Source organism: Dromaius novaehollandiae, chromosome 10 (genome assembly GCF_036370855.1).
Source record: "Dromaius novaehollandiae isolate bDroNov1 chromosome 10, bDroNov1.hap1, whole genome shotgun sequence".
NCBI classification, from domain to species: domain Eukaryota; kingdom Metazoa; phylum Chordata; class Aves; order Casuariiformes; family Dromaiidae; genus Dromaius; species Dromaius novaehollandiae.
Genome location: NC_088107.1, coordinates 16570694 through 16594175, shown reverse-complemented (window position 1 = coordinate 16594175; position 23482 = coordinate 16570694). Strand labels below are relative to the sequence as shown.

The 23482-nt window shown below is 40.4% G+C and overlaps 1 protein-coding gene across 1 annotated transcript in view; it reads right to left on the bottom strand.

Annotated features, from left to right (window-relative positions):
- Window positions 1-787: 787 nt before the first annotated feature.
- The window catches only part of MYZAP (myocardial zonula adherens protein), a 59122-nt gene continuing 36427 nt past the window's right edge, over window positions 788-23482 (bottom strand). The window contains exons 11-15 of the mRNA XM_064517428.1: window positions 17983-18066; window positions 17474-17574; window positions 6064-6759; window positions 5144-5366; window positions 788-4141 (exon numbers count right to left, since the gene is read on the bottom strand). Of these exons, the coding sequence (XP_064373498.1) occupies window positions 4004-4141; window positions 5144-5366; window positions 6064-6759; window positions 17474-17574; window positions 17983-18066 (1242 nt within the window). The 3' untranslated portion in view covers window positions 788-4003. The remainder of the gene's footprint in view (window positions 4142-5143; window positions 5367-6063; window positions 6760-17473; window positions 17575-17982; window positions 18067-23482) is intronic.

Here is a 23482-nt window from a genome sequence, read left to right as displayed (position 1 = left end):
CCATGCTGCTTAAAGCCTCTCAATTTGCAGGCCCCATATCCGCCACGCAGGAGCCTGCAGCTTGCTGACACTGCTGGTTTTGATTGCACGGCCCTCGGAGGCAGTTCACAAACCATCAGACTTAAAACTAACAACACAGAACTACTGATCTGTCAGTTACACCTAATTCCAGAAAAACAGGGGACACTTCTGCATCTTTCCTGTCCTTCAGTCACTCTTCTATTCTGAGAAAATAATCAAGTACAGCAGCATTTAGGTTTTCCTTCTTTCAAATGTTTTTTCCCAGAAATTTAACATATCTTTCAGGTTGCTGATTCCTTCAGATCATGTATCACTGAAGCTGGCAAACCAGATGCACATTTTTTCCACTAGTTACAGGTCACCGCTGCAGACAGAAACGCAGCAAGAGCCAAAAGGTGTTTCGCCTCTGTGCAATCTGGGGATCAGGCACTGCTACCGTGCTTCAGACTAGGCAAAAATCAAGAGACTACAGCTGCTGCCACTCATAGATACCTGCCTCACATGCTATAGCTCTCACACACGTGGCATGCCATTTAAGATGTCTCCGTGCTATCTTTCACACCTGCGTGCCTGCCCAGCTCCGGATCTTACAGATTCTCTCATCTATTTACATTCCCACAAGTCTTCCTTTCCTATATAGCAATTGTTTCCTAACTCCGATTCCAGTGTTTTCCTTGCTGAGCACTGAAATAAAAGGTTCTGATTTTCCACAAAATTTGACTTCAAATTTTACATGATCAAAACAAAACATCATTCACACAAGGAATTACTTCAGAAACACATTTTAAATTCTTTATTTTCTACTGGGTTAATAGTCCACTCCAATGAAACAGAGCAAGCTCCCCAATTCTCAAGGTATGTTTTGAAATGTTCCGGAACTGCAGAACTGTGAAATACATAACAGCAATACCATACCTGATCAGCAACTTAATTCAGAATGACTAAACCATTCCAGGATTCATCCTCTTTTTCTCTAACCCATTTCAAACCTTTGAATTGCACATCCTCCTCATCTTGGGACTCTCTTTACACCCGTTTCTTTGCCTTCTTATCACTGCCAAGATCTTAATTCAAAGGGACATGTACTTACCTATGCTCAAAAGCTGGGACCAAGGAGCCTCCCAGAAAGCCTCCTTCAAACAGTAACTTATAACTTACACCTTAAACTTGGTTTGGCATTCACACAGCACTCCCATCCACAAGAGCTCCCACAGCGCTTTGCTAAACAGCTGCTAATGGCCTAACAAGTACGTAACACACTTCACCTGTTACTAAAGTGGAGTTATTTTTTAGGGGGAAGTTTGCCCTTTCAGGGGATCCACTTTGGCAAATGTTACTGCCAAAAACACGCTAAATGCTGCTGAAACATGGATCAAGAAAACTGCCTCTGCTTCAAGAAGTTTAGAAAGCAAAAATAAGCCTGGAAAGCACATGGAAAAGAACGTAATTTTAGTTAGCATGAGAAGGCAAGCTAGCCTTCAGTAATCTGGAAAACTAATTTTTAACTGTCTATCTTTGCGTAAATTCCTTAAGCACAGAAGAGCCAGCATGGAAAAACCACGTGTACTAACTTAACAAAGGTCCAGCAGCACAGTCAGTACAGGCACAAGGGTGACCACCTTAACAAGGTGGAGAGAAGCAAATAGGCCTAGAAGTGGCAGCAACTTGTGCTTCATGCATCAGCGAAGGGAAAGCCAATATACTGCTCGGGCCTGCTGTCCTTCATCAGCACAGCAGGCTGAAAGAACGGGAAGGCTGACGACAAGGCTCGGCTGGACCGATGGGTGGTAGCGTGGACAGCGGTGATCTGAGAGGTGAACTGCACCCACAGGAGAGAAGAGTGCTCCGGCGGCCCGTGGAACCAGAGCCACGTGCAAGGAAGAGACGAGGAGAGAAATACATGCAACTGAGGGATCAGACAGGCCATCGACATGGACACCGACAGATGAATGTGCATGACTGAAGGTCTGCCAAATATCAATACTGGCAAAGACAGCTGATGGTGAGAAGCTGAGAGGATGGAGCAGGAACACACACACAAAAAACAGGAGAAAGTGGGAAAGAGGAGGATATAAGGCCTGGAAGCACTAAACACCAGCACGTCTCAAACCAACATAGGAAACAAGAAAGGGAAGCCTCAGGAGGAGGGCAGCTGCAGGAAAAACCACGAAAGCATTCACGTCTCTGCAAGATATCCAAATGACCAAGAAATACAGGTGTCCAGGTGCACAGCTGGAGTTGCAGAAAGCAAGAGGAGGTAGCAAGGGAAGGAGGATGCGTGAGAGGTAGCAGAAGTTAAGTGCAGACACAGGGAGCAATACATGAGATAAGGCATGGGTGGTGTATGGACGCAGAATATGGATCTGCTCTTGCAAGAGGGGAGAAGAAACCTATGAGGAGAAGGGAAAAGCAGACAGCTTATGAAAAGCCAATGGTTAATGAGAAGAAGAAACCAGCGAGAGGAAAGGGTACAGTAGAGAGGCATCACACATGAGTAACAGATGGCCTAGTCTAAAATGCCACATATTAGCTTAGCAGCAGCTCTGCTGGCCAAACTGCATTGCCAGGATAGGGACTGTACCACAGGGACTGCCTGGGAGAGTATATGGAGCATTTGGGAAAGAGTAACTGTCTGCTAGCAAAGTGCTGGTGATGGTATTAGATACTTTATACCCCTGAGAAACAGCAGAAAGACTCTCATCCCACATTTCTAAATGACATTGTGCAGCTTTCTGAATGACTCGCATCTGGAACACCCTTGGTTTCCAGAGACACCATTCCTGCAGGAAGACGTGCTCATCCAGGGAGGGCCTTGCACACACAGCTGCCCAGCACAGCTGCTGCAGCAGCTTCTCACAAATCAGGTTTTGCCAGGCTATATAAGGAATCCCTGGGGCTTGTTTTTTAAAACTAAAACAAACTCATAATAGGGTTGGAATATATAATCTTGATTCAAATCTTAGTCAGCAGTGGAATATCATTGTGAAATACTTTTAAGTGGTGTTCCTCACCTTTCAAAATTTGTAATACAAGGCAGAAAATGTTTTTATTAGGAAGAATTTTATCCTCAAGGAACAGCAAAACCTGCAAAATTCACAGGTCTTATTTTCTCCAAGAAAACCACAGGATGGATCTCTATTAATTTACATTATCAGACTATGAAAAAATAGTATTCCAAAGTTTGAAACCAGTGTACAAAAATATGGAAAACATGAAGGCCTTTAATAAAAATATTAAAGTCTTCAGATTCATCTGACCTCTTGATGTATTTTGCAATAATCACCAAGAATGAAACAGCAGAGTCCCTTAAAGTCCAAATAGAATCTGAGTTACAAAATAACGTGAAATTCTTACCTATTTACAGCACAAGGGTAGAAAGTGTTATTTTAGGGTGTTGGCACAGAAACGAGCTCTCATGTGGTAAGAAGGTCATTTAACAGCCTAACTTATCATGTATTTATCATAGCTGTCCATGCAAACATTTTCCCCACGTGGTAAAAGCAAGATAATCTTAAATAGATTATGCCTCAATAAAAGTAGTACTTCATATTTATACAAGACAAGAGCTTTCATATGTGAAGCTTCCACGGAGCAGCTCACAGGCACCTTAGCTTACTTTATCGGACATGTGTGTCGATGCCCTTCGTAAGTGCAGTTTTCCCAAATGAAGCCTTCTCTTGTAGATGATTCATCATAGGCTGCAAAAGTGTACTAAGCAGCTCTCTTTGTCAAAGCTGAAAACTAACTATTGGGCTTTTCACAAGGGTTAACTGCCCCCAAGTGCTCTGAAAAGAGACTCCAAATAATATTAAAGTTTATATTCTTAGAAGGTTTATCCTGAACCCTTCCCATAGCTGTAAAGTTACAGTTTTAAGAAAAAATTGACTAGGTTAAGAATTTTCAATATCCAGGTTTGGGGTTTTAAGAAGTGCTGCATAAAAGATCAGTTACATGGCTTATCTTCAGGCATTCCTTCTTGAATTCAGTCCTCTCCTGAAATATAATCTTCATCTCTCACTTCTCTGTATTGCATTGAGGCCTCTCCCTCTGGTTCAAACCTGATCATTTTTATATTCAATCTTTCTGCAAGCTTCTGTGCTGCAAGTTTGGCTTGCATTTCCTATTGGAAAAAACAAAATCGAGTTAAGAAAAGCATTCATTTGTCATTTTTACACTCATCATCACAAAAATCTTCTAAAGGAAAAACTTGTCCTAACAATAATACTAGTAACTCTAGAGTGGTCTTAAGCTAAATTTCTAATAATTATTGAAAAAAACCTGGATTTCTTTAAATTTAATACATATCTGTGCTATCAATATTTGAAGACCTTTTTATGTGAGTTGAAATTCCCTGTGTGGCAGGCCTCATCTGTGATACACTAATGTCAGCTCTAAGGGAACAAAATAAGCCCACACAGGAGAGCAGCCTTGCACAGCACCCAAGAGCACACGTAGCCAAGAGCAATGTCTCTCACTCAGCAAACACTCTGTTTCCATTTTCTGAATGAATTACCTCCCTTCAAGCACCAAGATGACTAAATTAGTAAGCGCTTGAAAAACGATAAGCGCAATAAACAGTTTTACAAGAATGCCTAGTTTCAACATTAGCTCTGCACCACCTAGCAAGTCCATACCAAAACTCCTTATAGCAGAATTCAGCATGAAATTTCCTTAACTTTAAAGAACTTCAGAACTCAAGATATTTCATGCACAGAATGAGCTAAGTCAAGTCTACCTACCTACATGTTTTAGGAGTACCAAACACTATTATGCCTTCATTTATACAAGGGCTGTAAACTCTTTAAAAGATAATAGGCAAGGCACACATCTGAATTTCTAGTCAGAGGTGAAGAGACTGCAGTGGAGTTAGCATAACTGCACACAAAGAATAATGCCAGATTTTGTCCAATACATGAATAGCAGTTTCAGAAGCAACTAATTCATCATTTAAATACATCATTAAAAGAATCAAATACAAGAAAAAACACCTTTCCTCACAAGGTCTGGAAATCTCAATTTCATCATTAAACTCATCAGCATCAAAAGACGCCTGTATGCTCTCTTTTTTTAGGAGCAGTCCCAATTATATAATTACTTTCCAGACCAAGTCTTAAATACACACCTCATAAGCTTCTTTTTGCTGTATCTGAATTGCTATGGACTCCTCTATAGATAATAACTTAGCAGGGGCATGATGAAGTGGTGGTAGCCGAGCTGCTGTAATATCATTCAAATGTTTCTTGTCTCTAAGTCGTCTTTCTTCGGTAGTAATTGGAGATCCAAATCCCCCAGGCGAATGACTGGATGAGGAACCATGCGATGATCCACTTAGCTCTCCTGATAATCTATAAGGGATAAAACATGCAAGTTGTGAACCAAATTTGCAACATAAGGTTGAATAACTTCAGTTCTGAAACCACGTTACTCTGAGCACATAAGAGTTGAAAAGTTTGAAGAGCATATCAAGTGTTATGACACCATATACAAACTAAGAACAAGCAGCACTTTGAAAAGCTAAAAAGAAAAAAGCTTCTCATCATTTAGTCAGACATAGTTTCTCTGCAGAGAGAAAACGCCACAAATCATTCCTGACAGCGAGCAGAAAAGTAAGCCAACTAAGTAGCATACATGAAACAGCAATGTCTTGAGAATCAAGGAAAGTATAAACTGTTACTGCTGTCAATACAATGTGAATTGTAATTTCTGTAGTGGTGGAGGAAAAGCAAAGGCCAGCTACTACTAAGGTTCCCCGTAATCCACAAGAAACTTCTGCCAACCATTTAGTAGTTTTGTAGCTCAAGCTAAAAAAGTCTATGAAGACTTAAAAATTTTTTAAATGGGTAGAATTAGACCACTGCTCAATATTTAGATTCTGTACCTAATGCCGAAGAGCCGATATATTAACATAGCATGTCATATGACTTTAAATCTCTGTAATCACTACAAGAAAATAAATGCACCATGCTTGTTCTCCAATTTCCAATTTTATACAAATCAATTATTTCACCAAAAAAAAGAACAACCCTATGCTGTAATACTTACGTATTTGTTTTAAATTTGTTTTTCTTAATGATCGGGTTCTCAGCTCTAGACTTTAGAACTTCAATATAATGTGGTGTCTTGGTAGGCAGGCTGCCAAAGATATTGCCCTTATATTTAGCGACATTCTGCTCTTTCTCCAATACTCGTTCATTATTATCCCCATCTACAATTGTAACTTTTTGAAAGGCATCAACCAGCATGTCTTTATTCTTGTCCAAAGCACCTGTACTTTCTGTACCACCCTGAGAATTAATCCGAGATATCTGCTGATCATTTCTCAGATGAGTGCTTGTAGCCGACTTGGAGCTAATTTCGCAAAAATGATTCTGATCTTTTATAGCAGTCTTTATTTTATCATTTTTTCTCCGAGTCCTCTGATTTTCAGAAGCCGTATTTGTGGCATCTTGCTGAGTACATTCTGCCTCCTGTCTTTGGGAAGCGATCTTAGAGACTTCTTTAATATTAGAATTTTCATTAAAGGCTGAGGAATCTTCCTGGCTGGGGACGTCCTCATTTCGGGTTGCCTGCTGCTTGCTCTTATGAACCTCCTCCCGTTTCGCCTGGAACTCCAACCTGACAGCGGACAACAGCTCGGCTGTCTTTGCTATTTCTTCCTCTTGTGAAATGGCAAGTGTCAGCTTTTCAACAAAATCAGAGATCTTCTTACCCTTATCTGGAAGCCTAGCAATAAATTTCCTAAAAGAAAATAAGTAAGTTACATAAGAAGGTATAAAAAAATTGTATTTCAACTGGAGAGACAGATAGACTCTACTCCATTAAAGCAGCGAACGCTGCTTTAAGCCTCACTGTGACAGTAGGCTTCACCTCTGCGTATCGGGCTTCTGCAGACCGAAAGGGCGCAAAGGCAATCTCAGGCGCAATCTCGGGCGCGTGCTGTGGTAAGGCGAGCGCCACGCTTTCCTGCTCGGATACGGAAGCGCTGCTCCGAGCGGCGCAGCCCGCAGTTTCCCCGGTGCCTCCGGCGGGGCGGCAGCACCGACCGCTCCTGCCCTCCCGGGAGCAACCGCTCCGGTTTCACCGTGAATATCCGCAGGCCACAAAGTTACAGCCTGAGCTTGCGCCTGCCCCCAGCCGCGACCCTCGCACAACCGCGCGTCCCCAGAAAGCCACAGAACCGAGGGGGCCGCTAGAGCCAAGCGGGCGCTGCCGCCGCCCCGGCCGCTGCCGCCCGGCCTCCCGCCCCCCAAAGCCCAGGCAGCTCCCGAGCCGCGCGGCGGGTAGAGCCGTTCCGGCACACGCAGCCGCGCCCCCGCCGCGCTCACCGGTCCGCCAGCAGCCGCTGCTGCCGCCTCAGCATGTCGCGCAGCTCGGGGAGGCTGCGGCCCCGCAGCTCCGCGGCGCGGCCGGCCGCCGCTGCCATGCTGCCGCCGCGGGCCCGGCCGCATGTCCCTGCCGGAGCCGCCCGGGCCCGCCGCCGCCCGCCGCTTCCGCAGCGCACTGGGGGCCGCCATCTTACCGGAAGGGACGGCGGGGCGGCAGGGCCGCACTTGGTTGGAACGCGAACGGGGCGGGGGCGGGAGTGGGCCGCGCGCCAGGCGAGGGCTGCGGCCGTTAGCGCGGGCCCGGCGAGGACCGCCGCAGCGCGGCGCTGGCGGTGCCGGCACCGTGCGGGAACCGCGCCGCAAAACGGGGAGGGGGGAGCATTAGAGGCACAAAATGGAGATGATTCTCACAGTTCGGGGGGCCTATAGGTAGATTTCACCCCAAATCCTGGGGAAAGTCTTCCTGATAGATAGACACGATCCTAAAAGTAACGACAGGAGTGTTTCCTGCGCGCTCAGGCAGGCTGTCAGGCTCCAAGGGGGAGCGGAGCAGCAGGCCCAGGGCTAAGGCAGGCAGAGAGGGGACCGGGGCTGGGACGCGGCTTCCTATCTCGGGCTGAGTGTCGCAGGTGGTGGAGGAGATCTGCGGCCCGGGAGGCGCCGACTGGCAGCTTCTGCGCTGGACCCATCGGGCAGCATCGTTTTTTAGCCGCAGGGTTCTGCAGACACCTGAATTAACGTGAAGTTGGATCCCTGTGTCACAAAATCCCTGTTCTAGAAAGTTGACTTTGTATTCAAGAAACATATTCCATGTTAGCTGGGGTGTGGGAAACAGTGTAGAGCAGGGGCAGATTGCTCTTCCTTGAACTCAGCAGTCCTACTATACTCAGAAGGCTGCAAAAGCCTATGTTTTTCTTACTTACCTTAATTATTTTGGATTTTCATTGATGAAAGCCTTGCTATTTCCAAGGTAGGTAGCTTTCAGCTGAGTATAGATTCCTGTTTAGGATTTAAGGTTTAATTTTCACAGAATAAAGTTTTCTTTATATTGTATTTATTTTTAAACATATTTGTGTATAATACAGAGATGGAATGTGGAAACGCAGACTGTAATACTGGTTTGTTTACTCCAAACTTTCCTAGCTGATACAAGTGCCAAGAGCTTTAGTAAGTCTATTCCATCTAGTAGTAATAATAATAATAAGGTAATTAGCTGAATGGTGGTTCCCAGGTGGTAGATCTTGGTCTTTTTAAGTTGACCCCAGTAGAGGATTATTGGTCCAAGTAATAGTAAAGAGACACATTTCTCAGAGATTGTTAAAACAGTTGTTTTATGAACAGGATGAACTGAGGGTCTATCCCAGAGGGATTAGAGGAGGAAGCGTTTTAAAATGGCTACCCGCCCCTTTGTTTGCTCAGCTGGAAGGTGAATGGAGAGGCTGAGGGCCAGGGGAAATGAGATTAATCAAGTAGGCAGCTACCCATGGAAAAAAATACCATGGCCAGGGTGAGAAAAGCCAAGTTAACTGGCTGGTTCAAGAGACTGTTTCACTGTCTGTTGCTCGCAGCCTGGATCATCTCCCATGGAAAATCCCTCAGGGGATCTTCCCTAAGAGTTCAGGGAAGAGGCAATCACTGTGAGATTTTCCCAGGAGAAAAGCTCACTGCTGTAGGACACAGGTTCTAGTCGTCTGAATTGTAGCCTCTGTAATGCAGTCCTAAATTACCTTACCTATGTTAACATTTCTGTGACTTGCAAGAAGGAACTCTTCACCTTGTTTTTTAGCCTTTCTCCTGTGCAGATTGGAGAAAATGGAAGGCAAAATGGAAACACAGCACTGTTTCTGCCTGTGTGGAAGTGATAAGTCTGGAAGAAACCATGCTCATTAGACTGCTGTTCTGCAGTTGCATGATAAAGGTTCATCTCAGTTCAACTGCTGTTACTACATGTGCACAGAAGTAACACCAGTATTTACAGTGAGTTTCAGCTTATGTGCTGAACTGCATAAACACAGCAAAATAGAGCAAAAGATGAAGAGAATAAAGTGTCCTAATAACATGACTGCTGGGCGTCATGATTAATTGATTGCTGTGTAGCCTTACTTGGAACACCTTTCACCAAGTCTTTTTTTGAAGAAATAGTGTTCGTCTTTATTTACAGTTTGGGAGTGCTAAGTTTTGGAATACCATAGTCCATTTATGGATAACACACAGTTCAAGAATGATGATCAAATAGCTGGAATTCAGCAAGTGCTGGAACAAACATGCTCTTCTTTATGGAAAGATGGGCAGTAGATAATTTAGATACAAACGCTCAGGAACAAAAATCAATTTAACCTTTCTCAGTCAAGGAGCAGAGGTAAGCAGTTTTGGGACTGAGGAAAGTTACATAATTTTAGGCTTTGCTAGCCCTGGGGCCAAATACAGGTGTGTGGGAAAATCCTTAATAGCTGCATGTTGAGCATGGATAATCACTATCCAGCAATGCCTTCTGCAAGTTTCATCTTAGGACTTTGCTGGTGTTTCTCTTGGGAAACTGACACAATGTCATATTTGCAGTGCACAACAATACCGCTTTTCTCTAAGAAGGCTCTTAGATAGTAGAGCATGCTTTGCCTCTTGATTAGAGTTTATTTTCTATCACTTTCTTGAATATTTTGATCAGCATTCATGTGGGCTAAATATAAAACAAAATTATCTTTTTATTTCTTACATAATGGACTTTCCCATGTTCCTCCCTTAGGACATTATCTCAAGAGCTATTATTAGATACTACTTTAATACAGTCTGTTTTCTGTCACATATCTGAAGTTAATTATAGTTTATTCTAAAATAACATGTCTGGAATTGCTATGCAATTTAGTGTTATTTCTATGGCAAATGTCTTAGACACCATAAGAAAAGTAAATTATTAGTACAGCAATGGAGGAGAAAATTGGGTACACTAACAATAAACTACCTGAAGAAGAGACAACGCAATCCAAGGCTTGACAGAGAAGTATTCATCTTCGTAGAGCCTAGCTAAAAGGAAAGACAGGCATTCAGATAAGTACTGTATTCTAGCATAGATTTTTTTAATAGCTTACACCAGTCTATGCAATGGACATCTATGTCTGAATTTCTAGTATCTCTGTTTTATTGATGCCAGTTACTACTAAGCTGATGTATTCTAGTCACATATTTTGGGAGAGGTGGCCATGAAGTGCAGCTGGCTGAATTTTTTCAGGTGGAAAGATTTCCTGTCAGAAATATTTAAGTTTGACCAAAATTAATTACAACTTCTGAAAACTGAGAAGGTATTTTGTTACATAAATCATTTTCCATTGTCTTTTTCTCATTTCTTCCATTTCAGTTAATACATATCACTCTTCCTTCCCCTTTCTTTGGGAAATGGGGGAAAGGAGACTTTAGAAAGTATGACTGGGAGGGGGGGGAAATGTATTTTTACAGTTTCTTTGTTCCTAGGTGGAATTTTTTTTTTGGAGGGGGGGGCGAAAATCAAGCCACACATACAAAGTAAACCACCACCAAAATAATAGCAAAAAGGGGTATGAATATTTTGAATGAAAATGAATCAAAAGGAAAACTTTTTCATCAAAAGAATGCATCTTTGTAACAGAATTGTTTTATTTCTCTTTAACTTAAGAACTCCTCCATTAACCTCATTTTTCTCTTAAAAAAAAAATCACACTTTAAAGGCAATCCTACATATCCTTATATCCATCAATGTACTGTTTTAAATTTGGGAAGCAACTATCAGACTATTGCAGCATGTCTACACATCACTCACCTTTACAGTGTACTGTAACCTTGCTGACATTCACTTTTACATATTTTCTTTTTAATGCACTGGTCCCTTTTTATTCTGAAAATTTTCACATACCTCAAATTGTAGATGATTGCTACCACTTCATCTTGTTTTTCTTTTTTTTTTTTTCTTTTCCTCCAAGTTCTAGTGCTTGAGGTGGGGTGGTGAGGCCGTATTCATCAGGGTTCTTAAGCATATTTCTGCATGTGCAAATAGCCCCAAGTGTTTAAATAGCTTGTTGAACAGGAATGAAATAAAGTGTATTAAGTGGAACCAAAATCTCAGCATGTATGTCTCCATTCTGTGGAGCAGGTATCTCCTGTACAGAGATATGGTCTTAACAATATGGAGAGAAGAACTTACCTATTCAGTTTATCTATCCATGTATAAAAAATTTCAAATGTCTAAAAACAAGGATTTAAAGTATGTCTCCAAAACTTTAGTATGTAACTCATAGAATCTTACGTTGTAGAGTTTCAGCATTAAATGTTGTTGATCTCGACAAGATGTTATGAAGGCCTTTTGGCAATCTCTACACATACACAGGCAACCATTAGTTAAGTAAAAACTTCACATTCTTTAGCTAAGCATTGCAAACCAGTAACACTGTGATTATCATATTTCAAAGTCATCTTTTTATTTATTTGACACGTAGCTTGTTACACTGTGACTGTCTAAAAGATAAATCTCTATTATCAGTGAATGGGTAAGAATTGTGTAAAAAAAAAAAAGAAAGAAAGAAAAGAAAAAAGAAAAGATGGGCCACATTCATATCACTCCCATTCTGCTGAAAACAGAGCATCACAGATATATTTAGATGTTACCTGTGGGATTGGGAGGGTGGGTTGTTTTGTTTCGTTTTGTGAGAGCTACATTGCCCTGTTCTTGTTTATCCAATGCAATTCAATAGTTCTTTATTTGAAAAAAGACTTCATCTACTTTTGTTATTTGGCTTTGAGAAGAGTCTTTAGTCTTTAACGAGGGAGTGTCTTCCTGTTCTCAAGAGCCTGTCTGCCAAAGGAAACACTGACAAGAACATCAAGGCTCCAGAGTAACCACTTTTGCGTTCATACATGCTTTGAACAAAAAAGATTATGTAGAGTAAGAGTTTACAAGTTTTTAAGGTAAGTTTATTTCTAAATGAGTTTTGACACAAGAATAGAAAGTTTAAATACAGTATTTATTGCAATTTATCCTTTTCAAGCCCTACATTCAAGATGTATTAAAAGCATACAATGTAACTGCATTATTTATACAGCATATATGAAAACTGTATCCCAAAATACTTTCCAGGAAATCTGGAATAAATCCCAGAAGAACACTTATCACGGTACAAATGAAGTCATACAATCGACTTAAATATTTAATGCACTTCCTGGGGCCTACCTGTATGGCTTTTATTGAGGGCTACAGAAATTTTACTAATTTCTAATGTTATAGTACTTATTAACTCAATCCCAAATTGACAAAATTTATACTGATGTATTACAGTCTTTTCAGTCAGATTTGTCATTACCTATGCTAATTTTCATTGCTGCTGATTTGACTGGAAGGCTCCATATTCTCATGTAATATACTCTTACGTAAATACTCTTCCTCTTTCCTTCACAGTTATCAAATTAAGGCCAGTAGTCCAACCAAATGATGTTCATCCGGCTCATTGCACATCAAAATACTCTAAAAATGTAGCATAGGCTTCAGCCCTTATTTGGTTTAGAAAAAAATACCATATTCTGTCAAATAGTTCAGACAGATTTACACAGAAAATTTACAAGAAAGCTTAAAGCCTTGCTGCAGTCTCTGTAAAGTTTTGAGCGGAGGATCATTTTGCAAGTCTCAGAGCTAGGATATCTTGCACTATTTTCAGAAGAGACCCTCAGTAATTTATTCAAAGCAGAATGAACTTCCTTTTGAAGTCTGTATCAAAACAGCATTTTTGATATTTCATCCTGCTCTCTCCTGCCATTCACTAAGCACCTCACAATCATCAAGTTCCATTTTCTCAATTTTGGTCAAAGCCGTACAGAGGAATAAAGTATTTTTAGTTATTTAAACTTTTCAGTTAACATTTTTTTACAATCACACACATTTCAGCTCATCTATAAATTTAGCCTTTATCCATTCACCTTAAGTTTGATGGAAACTTTCAGAAACTATGGTCAAGAATTAAGCCCCAAAATACAACAGGATTATTCTGGCACATAGGATGGTAAAAGGGATTATGTATGAACTGAAGCTGTATCTCAAATGGACATCAGCATGGTCAGTTGGGATTAGTCTTCAGTTTCTTTCTCTTCAAAAACAGATTTGTCCTAATATTTGCCGTTAGCAAACACTAGAGGGAGATAAGATCACACATGTACAATGTTTGTGCCTGAAATCTGGGTTGCATCATTCCGTTATCTTTTGGGCTTGTCAACATACACTTCCAATTTAAACGTTTTTCCCATTTAGAGTTTCACTTCATGATCTCAATTGTCCATAATTAACCAGTATTTCAGAACCTTGTTGAGCAAACTCAGTCTCTCAAATCCACTCAAGCATCAAAACTTCATTCAAGGAAAAATACTCTATGCAAGATTAGAACTAGAGCTTCTCCACATCTCAGATGTTTCTATACTTTTGGTATTCAGGTAGAAGACAATTCCTCTGCTTTGCATAATGAGAGGGTGCTTTATCTGAAGGACTGCTTTTATAGGCAGCAGAATTCCTTATTCTCAGGGACTTTCTCGTCAAGCCCTAGCCCACTATAGAAGTTTTGCACCTCATCTCTGGAAGAAGCAACTTAAGCAAATATGTGGCATTATTTCTGTTCACTGATGTGACAGCTGAGGGATTTTCTTTGCCCTTTTGATATCTATGAGATCTTTCTCAGTCCCTCGTTGCACCCAAAGTAAACAGATTTTCCTTTTAGCACTATTAGTATTGATATGATATATTTTAGAATTATTCTTTTGAAAAGAAACTTTGAACAGATGTTAGTATTTACAACTTCTATACCAGTGAAAATTACAGGCCTCTGTCAAACAATAGTTAATTTACCCTTTTGTTATTGGTTTTCACTGCAGTATTTCTCAAATTTTGTGCATACAAAATCCAGAATGTTATGTAGGACTTTTTAGAAAGAATGAACATTTTAAGCTTTTAGGAGTTGAACAGTATGTGAGGGAAAAAAAATAGCTTATATGTAAATGGATGATGATCTGATCATAAAGGCGAGGGAATTTTGAGCTTCCCATTTTATTCTGTTTATATTTTGATTACATCAAGCAATTCATGTTCCTGCAAGGTACTTACACTGGATCAAAATATCCTCTAGTCCAGGCTTCTTTATTTGATAGTTAAACAGCACAGTTACAGGATAAACAAAGTTCTCTAACAAATTCAGAAAAACATGAAATACTGCAAGAATAAGTTTGTGATTATGAGGTGAACATTACTATTTTAAATACAACTCTATTGAGTTTGAATTTGAACAGGCAGTACTGAATTTAAGCACTTGCACTAGGCTGGAGACAAAAGCAATCACTTTGTGAAACCCTGTGGCAAGGTGAGTGCCTTCTAGGATTAACATTCAATGCAAGAACAACATTAATGATACAAAACATAAGTTGTTGGTTTTCTACAGCAGTAACTAATAACAACAGAAAAATACCCTTCACTCATGTTAACAGAACCACCAGGAAATACTTGTAATTCATTTTAGTTCATTAAAACTGGGAGATCAAAATAGAATGTAAAAAATACCCTATATATTAAAATAAGTTCAGTAATAGAGGCAGTAGTTCCTGCTGGTACATAGAAGTCAGGGATAAGATTAAGTGTTTTGGAAGAAACAGTACTCAAAATCAAAATCCTTATTCAGATGAGAGAGAAACCAGCGATTGCTGTAGGTGAAATTCTGTTTAGTGAAAATTCCTTCCTCCAGTGCAAAAGGAACTTAAAATCTAAGCGACAGGGATTTTCCTACAAAATTACTGTTGAATGCAACTTTTGCTTTACCCCATAACTGGGGAAGTACAAACCAGTGCCTCAATCCCACAAAGCAAAGTTCATTATAAAGCTGCTCTATTGCTTACTGTTTGGAGCAACAAACATGATATTCACCTGCATGTGCTGAGGGGATTCGTGGAGAGCAGCTGCAGTTTCCTCTCTTGCTCCAGCAAAAGGACACTGGTTATTAGTGGCCCTCTCCCAGGTGACTGGAGCCCCAGCTACAGCAGGTCTCTGCGAGAGGGGTGAGGAGCCCTCACGCTGTGTATACGGACAAGAGGGGAGCTCTCAGATTAATGCCCTTTGCCAGGGTACTTTCAGATTCTGCTTCTAGTAGTATTGAAAATAAAATATATTAGAGCTTCATTGTACAAATAGAATTACAACACAGTTGAAGGAAAAAAAACTGTACAACTATACAACTCCCTCCTTACTAGTATTTGAAATGACCCATTGCACTACATAGCTTCTCTCAAAGAAGCAATATTGACTGCTGTTTCACTCATCCTGTTTCTTCCACATCCCCCTCACAGTTAATGTCAGTAATAACTTCAGATACGAAGTTACTAAAAAGCTGCTTTCAGGATAAATTTAGCAAGACTTCATGCTGCTGTTCTTCTCTATGGCTTGATAAAAATTTATCTAACCAAGCTGCAAAGGCGCAAGATATTTGCTTATATTTAAAAAGCACATTGACTTGAATGCTCAAGATGTACTGTTCTTTGTGCTAAACTCCAACACTCTCTTGAATGGGGTGTACGTCCTCACTGGCCTTGCACTTTCAGGAGATCTTCCGTTCTCAATACTTGTACTGTTAAGGAGACAAGAAAAAGCTTACAGAGAGTTTAGTGTTAGATCATCAGACAGCTGGCCTGGATGTGCCACTGCAATAAATTTTTGTTATTGATAGGCTAAAGAGTTTAATTTTAGCCTATTTGATATGTTCCTTTTTTTTTTTTTAATGCCACAAAGAATACTTGATAAAAGCTATGGACAATACTGACAAGTTTAGATGCAGGCATCAGCTGGAGCTCGTATTGGAATGGACAGCTAGGACTAAGGGTCCTGCGCTGATAAAGACAGCAATGTTACATTTGAGAACACAATTAATTGTAAAGTGCAATTGCATAAAAACTAAACCGCATACCTATTAAAGATAAATCTCAAAACCAGAAGAAAAAAAAGAGGTAAGTAGAGGCTGCGTTTATGCCAAAGATACCACTGAGTGAAAAAACTGTTTTCAAGGTTTCATAGCTTATGCCATTAAAATATGTTCTAGGCTGAGCACTGGCAAATATACTCAAAACTGACTGTATTTTAAAGTGAGAAGGGAAAATTTAGTTTGTATAGGAGTTTGCTGATTTCACATACTAATTCACACTGCTCAAACTAAATGATTCAATTTGCAGGACAGTTAAGATGAACTAGTTTACCTGTGAGTAGTAAGAGTAATGCATAATGATCGTCAAGAATTGGCCAAAGACATTCACTACCTTACTATTTTGGTTTCTGTTTTCCCCTTCCCTGTGACGACTTGTTGGAGGAAGAGAGGTGCAAGTTGACAGCCTTGCTACCAGGGCTCAGTGCAACCCCGCTGCAGTGCCCAGAACCCAGGAGGAGGAGGAGGAGGAGGAGGAGGAGGAGGAGGAGGAAAGGCACACATATATGCCTTAAGTTTTACAAAGCTGGGCTATGGAGCCAAGGGCCACCACAGAAAATCGACACCCCTCCAGATAAGGAAGCACTAACGTGCTTGCACTGCTTACTTGGCAATCCTCCACTTAGGAACAGGGTATTTCCAAAACCTGTTGCAGCCCTGAGCTGTACTGTAGTGACCAGGCAGCTCTGTTGGAGTTACTTGCCCTTTAAAACAGTCCAGGAAGCTTCTGCCAGAATACCAGGAATAAAACATGCATGAAGCCAGCACTAACCAGGCTTGGGGCAGCACTGGACGCTGCAGCAAAGCTCTACCAAGATTTCCCCTATTTCACAAAATCACATCTCTTGACTCCCAGCTTAATTTCTTGCTTAAATCATGTTACTGCCAAGAAGTACACCCAAGGGTTTGCATCTAAAAAACCCCACACAACTGTCTATTGTAGCTATCAGAAATTCAAGTCATTGGTAGGTCGGCTTCATTAAATATCCTACTCCACAAATCATTAAGTACATTACAGCTCGTAGATATAATCTTTAAAAATTACTAAAATTTTGCAAAACTCCACAATCTGCTCCAGCAGTTTACTAATATAATGGTTTATTACTGCAGCACCAATAAAGGACACTGTGAAGAAGCTTGCTATGAACAAGTAGAAAAACTGAATACCTGAATGGAAGATCACATCCTACACCAGTATCTCTGGTTTCTATATTAGTCTTTGGTTGGTTTTCCATTAAATAGTCCAATTTATCTTGTAATTCTTTATTCTGGAAAACAGTAATTTTCAACACAAGTTTGTTTTATTTAAATAATAATAATTAAAATAAGAAAATAAAACAGCAAACTGGCTTTTCTCCGTAAGAAATATTTTTATTAAGAAAATACTTTGGGGAAAAAAATAAATCAAACCAACAGTCTTTGTTCAGAATCCTCTGTTTTAAGTACTTATAATATTGTTATAAAATTATATATTAAGAAAACTAGCATGAGTACTGAGCCTTTGTATTACATACATTCCTGATGTGATTGATGTCATAAGTTTGATTTCCATACTGAAGAACAGTAAATACATGTAGTAAATATCCATCTGGATAACATTAGACAGCATCAAATCTACCTTTAATGGGTTTCATAAAATAATCAAAATAATATAAACTTAAAGGGTCATGGCTTACCTCGCATTCTAAGAAAGAGATTTTTTCTAAAAGCTGTATTATAAATAATTCCTTTTCTTTTACTTTCTTCCTTAGCATTTCAATCTGGGGAGAAAAACAAAACAAAGACATTTAATCTAATGGTGATGGGAAGAGGATGAAAAAGATGTAGATGCTGCAGGAAGAAACGAGGTTTAATTTCACTGTTCAGCCACTACTGAATACCTTTCAAATTGCCTTAATCCATGGGTTCTCTACCATCCCATATGATTACGATAGTATATATAAAGACCATACATGCCTACTAATATGACTTTTAAGAATCTGTATTTCTTTGGAAACAGAAACTCAAATGTTGTCATGTGACAAAGTGAACTAAGGAAAATGCCATCTCTCACTCAGAGGCCTTTGCTCTTGTCCCGAAAATAAATTGCACATTTGCTAGTTTCTTGAAGGTCCTATTTATTTAATTTTTCCCTGGTATACCAGATACTCATTGAAAAAAAGCACATTTTCATTTTATACGTCAGTGAGAGGGAAGAGGTTATTTACAAGTGAACATGAAAAAAAGTAAGGTTAGCTGCGTCAAAAATATTGTGGCTTAACACTGTCTAAGAAACCTCTTGACTAGCACAGACGTCTGTTGTTTTCAGGTGACCCCATTCAGAGGACAATAGCAACTGAGCATCTCGTGCAAACAGATTGCAGTTTCTCCTCACATCAAAGAAAACCATGTTATTCTCTCTCAACCCCTGCTGACTACAGCTACTAAAACAATGGCTCGTAAAAAGAGCAAAACGAAATAACAGCTAAACAGAAGATGCGAATGTTACTACTGCTCCTCGAGGAGATTCAGGTTAATATTCATAGACAGCTGTAGGCGTGCACAGCTTTACAAGCACAAAAGACAAGGTGCTCCCTAAATCCATAGTTACAGTCTACTTCAGATGCAGAACACAGTGTAAAATATCTCTGCAGAGGATGTTCAGAAGTGCACTGAAAGATCAGCCTGCGGGGGAAGAGGGATCGTCTGCGTGCAGGGAGGAGCGGGGAGAAGGTGGATTTGACGCTGCCTCCTGGGCTTGTGCAAGGCTTGTCCTACAGCAACAGCAGTGAAAGCTGGTAATGGTGGATGATCATTTTGCTCTCAGTGTCAAATGGTGTCTAGTCAGTAATTTTTCCAGCTGTATTTCAATCCACCTTCCTTGACATCTTCCAAGTCTTTTGACTTGAAATCGCTTGTTCAGAAGACAGGATTCTTTCCCCTGTTCAAGTCCCTGGGAATGTGCCTCTTTCCGCTGAGGTCCCAGAACGCCACCGGCTAAACCCCTTTCCCTGGCAGCCGCTCCGTACCGGCTCTTAAACTAGGCAGAGCCCAACCAACTTCTGCTTTACTAGACTGTGCATTATTTAAAGCAGTTATCTCTACAATTCATTAAAGTATATTAGAATAAATTAAGATACAAAAAGCTTCTGATCTTAAGCCTGAAAGCAGAAATAAAAGCAAACCAAGCCAGTAAATGGATGGCCCACACCACAAATGGAACGCCAGAGTCTGCCACGCGCCATCTTTAACGAAGCCTTTATTACTATATATATAAATAAAAAAGCGCACACCCTAAAGCTGTGTTAGATGAGGAAAGAATGATATTCAAACTGCACTGAGCACTAGAAAAATGTGTACCCCACACATTCCTTCACATTTTTGGGTAGTATGCCAACAAGGACATTAGATCTATGCCTAGAGCTTTTTGTCACAAGAAAACTATAAAAATACCCATGGGTAATAAAAGATAGGTATTTTCTATAAAACTTCACATAAATGAGGTAGCCTTATTCTGGCAGGTTATTGATTGGCTGTGGGCTTCACTGACACAATTTTAAGGAAAAAGTAGAAGTATTTGTTCAGTAAAACGTAGTTTAGTGGACTGTAACTTAAAACGATTAAATTTTATAGAACAGCCAAACTGAAATCAAGCAAAGCTCCAAATACATTCTTTTTTCCAGCAGTCTTTGCATTACATTGATGCACAAGAAAGACAGGCCATTTCCAAATGCTTGGTCAAATTTCCCATCTGCTCTTGCCAGTTACTTTTTAATTCTTTATTTTAAAAATATTTTTAATCAATCTTGTGAAAGCCTATTAACAAATCCCCTCAAAATCACCAATACAAAATTTTTCAGTGCATCTGGAAACAATGACCAATAGAAATGGTCACACCCTGCTACAAGAAAATGAGAATTCAGAGATACTCAAAAGTACAATAATCAAAACAACAGTATTACTATCATGCCCTGCTCCCCCCTCCAAATCTATTGCAAGGTATTAAGAAGATTGCAACCAATCCTTACAGGAGTACCAAAAAAGCTGCAGCAAAATAGATGTATAAATTAAACCAAAGAATGAACAGTTATAAAACCACCAACCCAACTTTAATTCACAGTCTTCATGATTTCAATTATCATGTATTATTTAACACTATAATCAGTTATTACTGGGAAAAGATAAAATGTAAATTCAATACAGAAAGTGTTTTCAGGTGAATAGTAACATAATACATAAAGTAGGCATAAGTGCACTCATCATCTGTCTTTCTCAAAATCAGGCATTTCCTTTCATTGCATGTTCTTTTTTCTTTCACCTTAAAAGTGCATACAAAAACTAGCCATGTAATCTAAAGCTGTCACCACTTCAGTTTTTGTATCATAGAAATACAAAGCTTGTAGCGTATGCAGAACCATGCAACATGTTTTGATCTCTGTCTTCAATCACAACTACGTTAATAGTATGGCTAGATTAAGTTCTGCTGCATCTTCGTTATGAGTAGGTTAAATCCTGTCAGTAAATTCCACCTGGGAAAAGATAAGGTGCTGTTCTAGGGCTTTCAGGTGGGTCTTCTCTGGTAATACTCTGTTCTCCTTCTGTGCATGCAAGGAAGCAATTTGAACACCAGTAACTGGGATGCTCGCAAAGAGCAGAAGACTGAAGCCAGGTACAGCTATGTGATCAGCACGTTTTGCCCTTACTGATATCCATTCCTGTTATTGAAGTTAACATACCTCATCAGCTGCCTGTTCTGCTTTTTAGATCAAACACAGATACTGCTGTTTTCAAATTAGGGATCGAATCAGGCACTAAATGCTTGGCCAAATTCTTTCATTTCATAAAAATTTAACAAAAGTTATATTCACCCTATGATACAAAGGCTTTAAAGAAACAGTGAACTAAACTGTGACAGGAACCATTATGTTTACCGTTATTATGTATAAATAGATTTAGTCTAAGTTACAATTAAACTCGTATCTATTTATTCTTCACATTGGATACAGACATCTGTATGGATGTTTCTGAATGACTTTAACTAGAATAGTCTGATGGCAAAAATGAATGTGGACACCTCAAAATCCAGTGAAGAAGCCAAATGGGAAGACTTTGACAAACAGCTTCCTCCCCTTTCCAAACACAAACCTCATCTCCAAAAAGACATTTTGCAATTTGACAAGAATGTTGCTGCTTTAAAATTTTTTTTGAGAATCATCTAAGGACTGACAGATTGAAACATAAACAACAGTACTCCCTGACACCTTTTCACATGTTTTCATAGCATCAGTCAGAACCCATTAAATGTTCTACTTTGTCCTTCTGGAGAATTATGACAGAATTTTAAAATAAACCTTCTCTTCCACAGCATGGAGAAGAGGCAAAAGTTGTACTATATCATCACATGCACAACAAAGTTACAGAAAGCTTTAAACCTACCCACAGGCCTGATGTGGATGACACGTCCCACCAGAGTTGTCTACTACATAAAAGTTAACTTACTGGATAAGGATTTGAATACACATCATCTTATGCCATTAGCTTAGGGAAGATCAGGTGTGATCAAACCTGATTTGATTACCTTTCAAGGGAACATGCCACTTACAGGAAAGCAGGCAAAACAGGAATAACTTTGGTGGATTATAAATCATTTATTATATGAAATAAAACGAAACCTTAATTCAGTACATTTGCCTAAGTTACACTGCATAAAGTAAAAGTGCAATGGCTTCCTTTGAGAAACGAATGTAACAAGGACACTGGCTTGTAACACTGGTATCGGGTAAAGCATTTCAAAAATAAAATGAATGCCTTCCTACTTTACACTGTTTCAAATTTTCCATAAAAATGTTAGTTATGGCAATCTACTCTAAAATGATAATGCTTGCAGCACCACACACACACGTATTGCACAAATCTAAGTCTGGAGAGGGTCTTTGTTCCAAGGAGTTGCATAAAGTGAAAGAACAACTAGGCAGTGATAGAGCAGTAGATTTTGACTTTTGATTGAACATAAAGTAAAGAAAAAGAGGAGAAGCAAGGCAAGTCAAATGCAATAATGAGTTGAGGGCCTGAGTGGTGGCCAGAGCAGTCTTGTGTCAGACAAAAAAGTGTGACCCAGAGAATCTCAAATTCCTTGGACTGACTCTTGGATCTGAGTCACTTCTTGACTGACTCCAGGCCAAAATTATCACCAAGATGTTCTGACATTTTTTTTGGGCAAAGCCCAAGGCCTATAATCCACCTCAGCCTTGCTGTGTCTGCAGACTTTAGCACTTCATTTCATTGCTGGCTCAGCAACCTGCTCCCAAATCTGGCTTTTGTGTGATTACCCTCTCAGATTTCTCCATCATTTTCTCTGAGCACTATTCGGGCATATCCTTTAAATTCTCCTCTGCCAATCTGCCCTACAAGGGCCCAGACAGACTTTCCCTAGCACTGGTCTCTTCTCTTGCCTTGTATTTTTGGAATCACGAGCCATTCCTTTTCCTCCAAGCTTCTACCAGCACTTTTACAATCTTCACACGCACATTAGGCAGCCAAACAAAACTGGCAACCTGCTCAGTAATACGATAGGCATTAATGGCCCACTCCTTTGAGGACAGCTGCCCTGACAACAGCACTCTGAATTTAGCAGTCCTGGGCCACATCATCACCCTGTTTTCAGACACGGCATTCCCTTGCCTCCCCCACCTTGCAATATTCTCCATCCTGCGCTGATTGTTCCTGCATTTCCCCCTTCTGTTGGAGGGCAGATGACTATTCCAGAAACTGGGTGGGAACAGCAGCAAGGCCCAGTTGTCACCCATTTGGTCTGTCAGTGACTGAAAGGCATCGCATGCTCTTGGACCACCCCAGGGCTGAGGAGCAGAGCACAGTCCCAACAGTGCCACACAGTCAGGAGTGACAACCGCCATAGCTCAGTCGCTCGGCACGTGCCCACTGCTCGGGAGCATCGCGCCTGCCAACGGGCTGGCGTGGCTAGGAGCTCTGAGGCCACCGCGCTTCATGCCGTGCCACCAGGCTGCCCAGTGCAGGAGAAGGCACCTGATTTTCCTCAGCCACGGGCCCAGCGATGAAATCCCCAGCAGACCATGCTGGGTGTGCAGCTGCCATTGCATACGTTTACTGCAGCGCTAATGATGCAATTCAGGACGTGAGGTCCCACATGCAGCAGGAATCATCCTGAATTTACTCACT